Raw genomic sequence first — 12,377 nt, 5'->3', positions numbered from 1 at the left:
AAGTAATTGATTTCATAGCTCTCATTACTTGTAATGCGTTACCCCCAACACTTTTGCATGGATAAATGTATTAGTTGTTGTGTGTTTGAGTAACACTGTGTATTGTCTGTTTGGTTATAATTGAGTTTGTAAGTGTCATAGCCATGTTGGATGTTATGTTCTGTATTTAAGTATTGACTTGTTTAGTATTAGATGTCTCGCACTCCCTCTCTGTTTTTCAGAGTTGTCCTCGGCTTCCGTGGTGATGCATTTTTATCCATGTGCTCGGGTTTCTCTGTCCTGCCGGGGCTGCAGGAACGGCCGTCATTGTGCCGATCCCATAACACCTACCCACCCGACCTGTTAGCGTGACTCCATGAAGTCTTTGCCGCCGGGATCAGATGGTATGTAATGTGCGGCGGATTATTTGAATCTCTTTGTTCTTAAGCTTTATTTAGCTGTTTTTCCAGGTATACCAGTTGTCATATAAAAAGTGAAAACCTACACAATGCATTTCAGATTCACTTGAAGGCATAAAGGGTTGTATATAAATCCAGGCTTGGTTTTGCTGCCCTTTTTTTTTTTTTTTTTTTTTGTCATTTAGCTTGTCAGATTCACCCGGACGTCCCCCTAGGGCAGGGATTCATAAATGGGGGTTTGTGAGTTGATGAACAGCTAATAATTAAACCAAATGTAAAATTAGAATCCGTAAATGTGGCTGCACAATTGATTGAATTAGAACTGAAATCGCAATATAGCTTAGTGTTATAATCAAACCAAAGATTGTGCATTAATTAAATATAGTCTGTTGCAATGCATGCATCAGGGTGAAGAGCGGTACTGTTACATATGTGCTGTGTTTTAGTATCATTGAAATACTATTATAGTGTTTTTGTATTATACTTTTTCCATTTCCATTTAAAAGTTTTAGTAATTTTGATGTGTTTTTGTCATTTATTTAGTTTCTTTTAGTTGTTAGTAATTTTTATTTCAGGTTTAGTCATTTTAGTACACTAAACTAAATAAAAATTAGTTGAAATTCGATATTCCACTCTCTTACTAGTAAGATGTAATACTGTATCAAAAATATAACAAGATCTTTTTTGTTAAAAACTAAACCTTTTAATAATAATATTAAAAGCAGATGAAGAAATAAATACATCACTATAGAAAAGGTTTAATATCAAAATCCTCATTCAGCCCTGATGGTGACAAAGTATTTAGAGTATAAATCCAAAAACATTCCCTTTTTTAACAAAAACTTCTCATAATCACCTCCTCTAATGGGTTTTTTACCTCTCTATACTGATGTATTGTAAAGCACTGACGTTATGGCCAACTTGTTTAAAATGAGATGCTATAGGACTACGCATATCTCCGGTCCTACTATTACTACACTGTTTGCTAATGCGAGTACGTAATGATCTAGCTGTTAATATTATTAATGCATGACGAAAATGTGTGTGATACATCACAACAAAACAACCTGAATTATTCTGTTTATACTCCCAACTCTCCCACCATATCTAGATTTAAAATGACTTGTCACCCTGAGTCACATGACCATAAACGATTAAATTACTTTTATCGTTTATGGTGGAAGGGCCCTTCATGATTCAGTTGTTCTCTTTCGTTTAGAACACCCCTACAAACAGCGTCCCCTTCCCGAAGTGCCCTTCAAAGGTGCAAAAACATGCCCATACTCTGTTTAGTTTAGTTCTAGTTCTCTGTTTATCGTTTTCTTTTTGTGTTCCTGTGTACTCCAGTGTTTATCATTAAATCACACCCTCATTTGTTCCAAACCTGTATGAGTTATGTTCTTCTGTGGAACACCTAAAAAGATCATTTTTGAAAAGTGTTTTTGTCCACATAATGAAAGTCAGTGGGGACCCAATGTCTTTTCTGTACCACAGAAGAAAGCCATACAAGTTTCATCAAGTAAAGAATGATATAATTAAAATTTTAGGTGTACTGTAGCATTCCTAGTTTGTTTGTGTGGTTTAAACTGTACAACACATGACATGTGCCATACATATACATGCAGCCCATAAATTAATAATTTTATAATCAAAACAATCAAAATAATAATCTTACTAAAAACATTGCATTTTTTATGTTTACCTGTTTGTGTGTGTATATATATATATATATATATATATATATATATATATATATATATATATATATATATATATGTATATATATATATATGTATATATATATATATGTATATATGTGTGTGTGTGTATGTGTATGTATATATATACACACACATTATCATTCTAGAAGAAAATCTCAGATGGCACTTAGAGGCTTTTGCATCTGAACTCTTCATATATATATGTACAGTATATGTATAATATACACACACACACATGTTTACATATATATATATATATATTATATACACACACATATTTACATATATATATATATATATATATATATATATTATATTTTATATATTATATAAATATTTTATATATTATATAAATATATTAAGTAAATATTTTACGTCTAAAGGGTTTGACTGAAATAAAAGTTTGGGAACCCCTGCCTTAGGGAAATGTCTCTAAACATTTCGGTCTCTAGAAGCCATCCAGAATGGCGAGGGACTTGGCAGAGAGTTTATATATTCGTCAGCCCGTTAATCAGTCGTTGTTGAATCACAGCAAGAGTGTGTTGTATTTTAAGTCTGTGCGGGGCTTCCGAGTTTCCTCGCTGCTGAATTAAATGCTGTTTTATTGAGTCACGTTGCCTCCCTCTACTGCCTTCCAAAACGCATTCTCACTCATCATGTTACACGGGTGCCCCCGAGAGGGTGGTGTCCTGTCAAAAAAACACCCGTGCTCGCCAGAAGGAACGAAAACAAGAAGAGGTAGAAGCAAAACGGAAATCCAGTTGGGAGGGGTTCAGGCCGGAAGATAGATGGGGGGAGGCATGTTGCTGCTAGTAACGGCTGAGAGCGGGATGTCGCTATTGTGAGATGAGGCGTGCAATGAATTACTCATTCACCCATCCATCTTTATAGTGATTTTTATCCGTTTATCCTCTTGCCCTCTTTAATTAATCCTTCTTAGTCTATTTCCTATATCCTGAAAGTGTTTATACTAGGGTTTGGGTTATACAGTATGTTTCCTATTGATTGCAGAATGTGTTTGTGTTGATAAAATTGGTTCCCTAAAAAGAATTTACCATGGTAAGTAATCATAGTTTCCTACAGAATACCAGAGTTGCAAGTTATTAACATTGTGAAACTATAATTTTTTTAAATAGATTTTCCAAGACTGCAAAACATGAAAATAACAGAGAATTTCAAAAGTGTGGTTTACTTTACAGCACTGGAAAAGTAACAACAATTTTATAAAATCTAAGAATAAAATCATTGAAACTTTAAAAACTTTTCTTTCATACAGATTTTTTTTTTTTTATGCATTTATTCAAAGCAAAACTTTAATCTATTTTTAGTGCATTTTAAGAATACATTTTAGGTTTAGGTTTCCCATGGTTTTGGAAATATCGAGCAATTTATAATTCAATTAATACAATCTTAAAAGGTCCAAGTAAAGTCATGTAAATTACCATACTGTCTCTCCTAATCGGGTCTGTTTTAAAATGAAAAAATATATAAAAACTGATTTTAAATAATGCTCGACTCTGAAGTGATTGCAATCTCTAAAACATTTCTTAAAATCCTTATCCCGTACTCCAGAATGGGAAAAGTTATGGAAACTCATAGCTCAAAATGATTGAGAACACTGACTTTGTGTTAATAAAACTTGCTAGTTTCCCTGATTGCAGTTCTAGCTTATGCCAAATTTACTGATGCCAAGTATTGGACAGAAACTATGGTTACCACCATAAAGTTTTGTAAGCTTGTTTGTGATGTGTTTGTGTGCTCTGCATCTTTATGTGTGTTGTTGGTGTAGTGTTTTACAGGTAGGCCGACTCTCTGACCGTTTGTGGATGGTGTGCATTAGTGTTCCAGTGTATCTAATTGAAGAATCACACGTCTCAGCATTTTTCTTGCATGTGTGTGTTGCGGGTACTGTAACATAAGAGAGAAACTGCATGTGTATCTCGCGCTTTGAGTGGGGTGGTGTGTGTAACTGAATAAACGGGTAAGAGTCGGTGAGTGTATGTGTTTCATATGCTGTAACACAGGAGTGAGACTGTGTGTGTTTATTTTTGGCTCAGTGCGAGCGTGTCGATGGCTGCCGATGCGTCGCAAAGGAAAGCTCTGAGATACCAGCAAACCCTGGTCAGTCACTGTCTTTCTGTGCCTCTTTCTCTCTCCCGTTGTTTTGTTGTCTTACGCGCAGAGGCGTTTCGCTGTCTTGCTGTTGGTGGGTGGCTTGCTGAGGTTTGTCGTGGTCAGTCGGGTCTGTTCTAACCTAGAAACGCTTGTCTGCCCAAAATACGACTCTTTAAATAATGGGTCTCAAAGTCTTTCACTTCACTAGCCTCGGCTTTAATTGATTTTCCATTCTATTCTTAGTGGCGACACACATGGAGCTCACTGGGCTGTAATAGCACAACTCATGAATAGGTATGAGAATTGTCGTAACCTGTGTCAACACCCTGCTGATTAAAGGCAATATGTCTCGTAAACTTCCATTAGTGTCAATACTATGGATTTGTGCTTCCTTGTCAGATGTTTATTGGCAGAGAACCATGCTTGTGTGTTCTACTTTCCACCTTTTTGCTTTTTTAATGCTTCTCTGTCATTTTATGATTGCTTAAGGCAGCTTCCAGTTGGAACATTTTCTGTCCAAAATCTGTTTACTGGATCTCTGCAGGTCATTCGGGGTTAAAAAAGGTCTCAGGTTTCTGAAGATTCTGTAAAATATCTCGAATGCCCTTGAGGATTATTCGTAGAATTGCTTAACTAAGCAGATGTGTGGACCAAACCTTGTGATTTGTGCATATTCGTGCTAACCTACGCAGTACATCTCTGCTGCTATATGCTAGCAGAAACCTGAGCATGCAGGTTAAATATACGCCTAGCCCTCTCTGTTGGGCTGCTCTCGGTGGCTGCTATACGGCCAAGAGGAACGTATGGTCAGCTGGTCAGGTGCATTAGGCTATTTGTTAGAGTTTGGTTCCATTGGACAGCTTATTAGGAAGGCCTAAAGATTGTATTAAAGTAAAAGGAAGTCGATTGAACTCGAAAGGTCAAGTATCAAAAGCAAGCGCGAGAGAATAGTCGTAAATGTGGTGTGTGAGAAAGTGAGACGAGGGGGGTGAAAGAGCGTCAATTCTTTAGCTGTCAGTTTTGCACTGTCACAAGTCATTAAGTTCCCACACACAACCTCCCCTCAACCTTCCTTTTCTCCACCTGTCTTCCTCTCTTCTCTCACTCACAAGTTCCCACATCGATTTTCCTCTTCTGCCGCACAATATGGGAAGATCGCCAGAGCAGAGAGCTTTTTTTAACCTCTGTAAATTTTACGCATAAACGCATTACTGCCCCTGCCGTCCCATTTCTGTCTGTCTCGCGCACGCAGGAGATTCCTGTAGGGAAAATGATCCAGTCAGAGAAAAACTTGATCAGTAGCCCTATTCATAGGCTTTATGTGAATGTTTACCTCTGTATAATCAGATTTAATATGTTGTTACCATGTTGCTGCTGAAAGAGTATTTTTTTCACTCAAGACATTACAAGTGTGTGTGTAGTCAGATTTTGCCAACTCAAAGGGATAATTAATGTATAAAAGAACATTCTGTTATCATTTACTCACCCTCATGCCATTCCCAGACATGTATGACTTTCTTTTTCATGCAGATATTTTGAAGAATGTTTGTAACCAAACATTGTATTGACAAAAAAAGAAAAGACACGATTTGCTTTATATGATGAACAGATTGAATTTAGGCTTTTATTCACATATTAACATTCAATGCACACATCAGTTGTGGTAAACGGAAGCTCAAGCATGTTTGCTTGACTTGCGAGAACCAATGAGGTTCATTCTCGTGTTACACAGAAACGTTTGAGCTTCTGCAAGAACCAATGAGGTTCATTCTCGTGTTACACAAAATGTTTGAGCTTTGAACCAATGAGCTTCTGTTTATATTCGCTGATCAATGTTTATATGTAAATAAAAACCTAAATTCAATCTGTTCATCATATAAAGTGATTGCTTCTCTTCCAAAAATGTGGCCTAACCCCTCAATTCATTTGGATTAGTTTTACGATCTCTTTATGAATGTTTTGAAGCGTCAAAGTGGTAGTTGCGTAACTGTCAATGGAGTGACCGAAACCTGTCAGATTTCATTAAAAATATGTAAGTTTGTGTTCCCAAGATAAATGACATAAGGGTGAGTAAATTTTTTTTTTTTTCGTTTTTTGATGAATTAAGAAAAAAAAAATTACCTCTTTTATATTCCACAGAAAGAAAGAAAAAGTCACAGTTTTGAAACACGAGTAAATGTTGACAGAATTGTATTTTTTTTGGGTTAACTATCCCTTTAGTTAGGGAATGAAGGGATAGTTCACCCAAAATTAAAATGCTATCATTCTTTACATCCAAACCTTTGTGGCTTTCTTCTGTGGAACAGAAAAAGACATTGGAATCCCACTGACTTTCATTATATGGACAAAAACACTATTCATATCTTTTTATGTGCTCCACAGAAGAACGTAACTCATACAGGTTTGGAACAAAATGAGGGGGTGTAAATGACAGATTTTGCATTTGAGCAAACAATCCTTTTCATTTAATTAAATTCAGAACTACACAGCCACTAAGGGAAAAATTATGATGGGGAAAAAATATGAGACGGAAGGAACATTTTTGCTTTTGCGTTCACCTTTTGTGATGGATATAAAGTGGGAGGAGCTATATTTCAAAACTATTGCTTTTCCCTGAGAAACTGCGTTCCCTCGCAACATAGTCACATTCTCTCACAAAACATTTGGTTTCTCTGAGAAACTTTGCTTTTGCTTGCGAAAGCACTGAAATATAGCTTTTCCTCCCACCATTTCCATTACAAAAGTAAACGCAAAAGTTTAGCGAGAGAACGCAAACGCATTGAAACATAATTTTCCTCTCATCTAATTTTTTTTCACCATGCCCCTTTAGGGGATCTGTACCGAAGAGTTTCTGTGAGGGTCAAGTTTAGAGTTGGAGGATGGAAAATATAATGTGCTTGATGTAAAAGAAAAGAAGTCAATGGAAAGTTTCCACTATGATGGGAAAACCAATGCGTGTGAATGCTCTTAGATGATCGTGTATTCGTTTACGGCAGTGTTTGCTTATACTAATGTTAACAGCACTACGTGTTGTTTTTAATGGTCACAGTTAAGTGATTTCACTTCCAGGTCATACAGCTGCTGATGACCCTTCTTTAGCACAGAGGCCTCTGGGAGTCTGATTGCTGAATGACAGAAATGAACAGACTGAGAGTGAAATAGTGAGAGTGGAGGAAGTGTGCAGGAGATAAAAGGGTTGTTGTGTTTGAACTTTTACTTAATTATTAGGCAGAAATGCAAATAATATAATAATGTTTTGATGATGAATTAGCATATTCCTGAGGTTCTGAGAATCACAGACTACAGAATTCTGCAATGTCTAAATCCAAGCAAGTTTGTAAACCAAGGTCTTTTGCTTAAGGTTTTGTGGAACTTTTTCAAAACTTCATGTAATTATTGATAATTGAACTTTCAAAAATGGATGCTGTGTGAAAATACATATGTATAAAAGCTTCTTATTTAAATGTCTATAATCTAATGAATCTGTTCAACATTATATAGTCTTGCGTAGCCTGGTTTTTGACCATCGACACATAGTCTGGTCCACTTTTTTTTTATGTGCTGTTTTAAGGGTGGGTAAATTGTTAAGCCGGTCTTTAAAAAAACTTGCCCAGCACCGTCTGCTTTACAGAAAACACAGAATAAATGTGCCTAAATACGTTACTTCATAATTTCTATTTGTCCAAGGTAATAAAAAAGATTACTGAAAGCTGATTATTTTAAGGAGAAATACAAATATGCACTTCTGTGCAGTGTTTTCTTCTAATATCTTTCTGGCAAGTTTTAGCAAATTATGTAATTATTTCTTAATCAAAAGCACTTATAATCTGAATCCAGTTCAAGAATTGGTTTCCAGGTGAATTGGCGAATACTTTTGCACTCCTGGAAGTTGCTTAAATCTGAAATCGTCCAGTTCGATTTAAGTAGTCCATGTTGATAAAAGGAAAGTGTAGAGGTGAAAGGAAACGTTAGAGATGTCACTTTACGTCACAAAGCTGATGAGCAGCAAAAAACCGCACACATCAATCAACACCATTAATGCAGGTTTAACTGAATTCAACTTAAGCACAGACGACAATGAATGAAATGATGCAGAAAACGCTTGCACGTCCAGATACCTGCAGTGGACTTCATCTGACCGCCAGACAGGATTAGGAAATCACAGCCCTGTGAATTAATAGCTGCTGACAGTCCACTGTCAACCACAAGTGCTCTGCATTATGGGTAATGTGGTTTACTTATGCGTTAACCTACAGGACACCTCCTATAAGGCAGATACAGTTACTAATATTTGAATATTTCGTGAAGGTGAAAAGGAGAAGGAAAGGAGGAACCGAGGTACATAGCAGGCGAAAGAAACAGTTGACAGAGAATAAAAGAGCAAGATGATAAGGGAGCCCATCAACACTTTTGAGACTGTTCTGAATTATGATCAGATTCTGGTGAGGTTAAACATTATTATATTTATTCTTTTTACTCAGCTTAAACATTTTGGTTACTGCTTACCAAATACTGTACAGTGTTCTATTTCATAACTCTTAAATGGAAACTTGGGATGAAGGTTAATCTACACTCTAGTAGTCTTACAGAATTTAATTCCTTTTTTTTGTTGTTTTTTGTTTTTTTGCTTTCAGTTAAAATTACTGCTTAAACAAACAAAAACAAAAAACAGCAATACATATCAAAATATATGTATAAGTTAATTTGCTCATGTCAACTACTAATACCAAATTTAAATAAGTTGAAATGTGTGTGCATAGATGCTGAACCCCTGTGTGGCTGGAATGGCTGAGCACCCACGGGAAGACACGAGATATTCTCCATTCATTTTAACCAATCAAAAAAATCGATTGCTAATCACCCTCAAATGAAAGCAAGAGCTCCCTCATTTGATACTGTAATAATATCATATTGGCAAAAATTATTTGGCAAATGCTCCAGTTCGTATTTTTGCTTGTGCTTTGGAGATTGCAAATGTTTCTGCATTGTTTTTGCAGCGGTGAGCAATGTAGCCAATCACAGACATGTTTGTTTATCTCTTGAATGCAATGGCCAGTCAGAGGTGTTTAATTTAGTCCGAATCCAATTTTTTCCAGTGCCGATTTCTGCACGCTCGCAAATCCTCTCATTAACAAACGAAGTGTAGATACGATGTAAGAGATTTATTGTTCAGTGTAGACAACTTTATTGATCATAACGGAACTTTGTGAGATTGTGATTAACTGAGATGAGTGACGGCTTTTTAGTGATTATTAAGGGATCGCTCTTTGCGTGCTTTCGAGTATTTGGCTGTATTTGGTTGGTAATGCATTTCCACTTGAAAGTTTGCAAGTTTTCTTTTCTTTTTTTTGGTGATTTTCCTTTTATTGCGACAGGACAGTAGAGAGATGACAGGAAACGAAGTGGGAGAGAGACGGGGGATGGAATCGGGAAAGGTCCACGAGCCGGGACTCGAACTCGGGCCGCCCGAGCGCAAAGGCGCTACATGTCGGCGCACTGACCACGAGGCCATTGGCGCAGACTTTTTTGTGATTTAAAGGTCTTGTCTATGTGGAATGGTATTTGTAAGAGTGAATATCGAAAGACAAATTGTGTGATGAAGTGTGGGCTCCCTCCGGCAGAAACATAAATCTGTGACTGTGTTAATTATTATTTAGATACTGTATGACCAGTGTGTCTTGATATCCTGATCAGTCTGTCAGTGAATGGGTCAGATTATATTATTATACTTACACACACGCTCATACACACGCACTGACCAGCATAACTGTGTTTTAATTAACTCTCAAAGTCACTATGTCCTTCAATGCTTATGTCTGTTAGCAACTTTCACTCTCTCTACTCAGCCTGTCTTCCTGTCTTTCTTACTTTCCCTTGATTTTGTTTTTTTGTGTCTCAAATCCTCCTATATATTATATGGTCAAATTCAAATCATTTTATTAATTTCAGTTGTTTTCATCATCTGGTCTGTGCGTTTTGTCAGGCCCAATGAGTTTTAGGACACGGTTGTAAAGTTAAGCCTTCACTGTGAAAATCAGTTAGAGGAATGAGGAAAACAGGTGTTCGAGAGAGAAAGAGAGCGAGAGAATATGTTGTCCTAAAGTAAATGTTTTTCTGTTCCGGAACAGTCTCTCTCACGCTGTCATCCTGTATAAGTGTACTGACTTTTTGGAAAATGTAAGAGTCAATGATTGAGTCGGCCTTGGGTCTTCTCGATATCTGACGCAAACTCTAGTATCTTATCACAGTGATGTAATAGATGAGAAAGGAATTAAAAGACAAAGTTTGTCAAATATTTTATTCAGTATACTTCTTATTCTGTCCGATTTTTTCACTCCGGGTTTTAGTTAAATCACCTGTTGCCCGAGGGTGTGTGTGTGTGTGTGTGTGTTCAAGTGTAGTGTATAAATGCTGCTGGATAATGTGAGATGCTCTGTGGAAGAATGTAATATCTCTATACAGTATGTTCAAGACTGCAGCTACACAAGAGGTGGGTTTGCATTAGTCTCTATTATAGATGCATTTTATAAAAAATTCTTGTTCACTTTCATTTGTTTCATAACCCTTATTAATTAGGGTCACACTTTATTTTAAGGGGAAATAGTTACATTGTACTTTACTTAAGTAATATGAATTAAACGTGTAACTACGTCACATTAAAATAAAGTGGTACCCTAATTAGTATTACTTTCAGTAATTACTTATTAATTATTAAGATGACATTAACTTTAATGAATATATTATTAATCATAATATTTAAGATTATATATGCTTACATATATTTGTAGACAATATTTTGCGATAACACAAATATACAGTGTATTTTATATATTGTATGTTGTATATATATATATATATATATATATATATATATATATATATATATATATATATATATATATATACATACATACATACATTCAGTATATACACATACATACACACACACACACTTAACAGATCATTATTTAATGTACTTTCCTCAGTATTTAATTGTATCTTCATACCTTAGTTGCCATTAACATTGTCTGAGTCTAACTACTGGTTTACTATATAATAATTGTTAATGAATAGATTCTTTTGTTTAAATCGCTGTCAATTGTTAGTGAAAGAGAATTACTTTAATTTGTGTGTTGAAATTAATATACATTCTGGTTCCATGTTATTACAACTTCCAGAAAAGTTCAAAATTTGTTCTTGGATTCTACATTTGGATAACATTTTAAGTAATAAAGAATACTGTATTTTACATGTAACCTATTTGTATAATTTAGCTATCATCAAATAATTGTTTTGTTGACTGATAATATTTGAGTTGTTTTTTTTAAACACGTTAAATCCCCCAAATATTTGTTGGCCATGAATGATGCCATTCATTTAATTCTAACATGCTTTTTATTAATTTATATATTTATTTATCACATTTTACATATTGAACTAAATATATCAAATACAAATACACTGAATATTTTGAGTCGTACGTTTATATTGAGCATTTCTTGTTTTTGAGTGTGCTTGAGGGGGCTGAATCTGATCCCTTCAGTCTTGAACCATGTGGGGTCTGTGCTGCTCCAGAACGTGTGTATGTAGGCATGTGTATTGGGTGTAATGGAAGGAAGGAGAAGAATGTCTTCGTGGATCACTTCCTCCTTTACTGGCCAATAGCCAGAGTGTGGTCTATCCTGATTGACAGCTCAATATTTGTGCATTTGTATACTTGTGTAGTCGCAATGAAATCCGAATTGATAATTACCATTTAGTTTGCAACGCCCACTTTTAATGTTCCAGTCAATTTCCGATGGATAAAATCAAGTCTCGCACTACTTTTTAAAAATTTTCTCGTTCAATAAGCCACTCAGATATACGTCACAATAGGGAATAAAAATTGGAAGCAATTTCTGGTCCATGCCGACTTGAATCCGTTCTTTCTTTCTTCTGGGGTGTTTGGCATTTTTTTGTTCGCGCAACATAGTTATACAGTTTGAGGGCTAAATTTTCGGGGTAAATCTTGTGTGTGTCGGTGCACTGTATGATTGAGAGTATCTCGGGGGAGCGCTTTTTCCATTCTCTCCTGTTCGACAGCCTGACTATTTTTGTCTGACACATACAAATGACTGTAACTCACCAACACACACACTTACAT

At 35.8% G+C, this 12,377-nt stretch overlaps 1 protein-coding gene across 5 annotated transcripts in view; it reads left to right on the top strand.

The window, feature by feature from the left end:
- The first annotated feature begins 365 nt into the window (after window positions 1–365).
- clcn1b (chloride channel, voltage-sensitive 1b) overlaps window positions 366–12,377 on the top strand; it is a 52,299-nt gene continuing 40,287 nt past the window's right edge. Inside the window, exons 1-2 of one of the 5 annotated variants that reach the window (XM_082150275.1) lie at window positions 2,532–4,100; window positions 4,177–4,240. In XM_082150275.1, the coding sequence (XP_082006401.1) occupies window positions 4,190–4,240 (51 nt within the window). In that variant the 5' untranslated portion in view covers window positions 2,532–4,100; window positions 4,177–4,189. Of the gene's footprint in view, window positions 384–2,531; window positions 4,101–4,176; window positions 4,241–7,634; window positions 8,677–9,609; window positions 10,725–12,377 lie in introns of those variants that run through there. The other 4 variants (XM_082150277.1, XM_082150278.1, XM_082150274.1 and 1 more) reach the window with 4 other exon arrangements.

Source organism: Leuciscus leuciscus (assembly GCF_965113295.1).
Source record: "Leuciscus leuciscus genome assembly, chromosome: 20".
NCBI lineage: Eukaryota > Metazoa > Chordata > Actinopteri > Cypriniformes > Leuciscidae > Leuciscus > Leuciscus leuciscus.
Note: the sequence above shows the minus strand (reverse complement) of the source record. Positions and strands in the feature narration are given on the sequence as shown.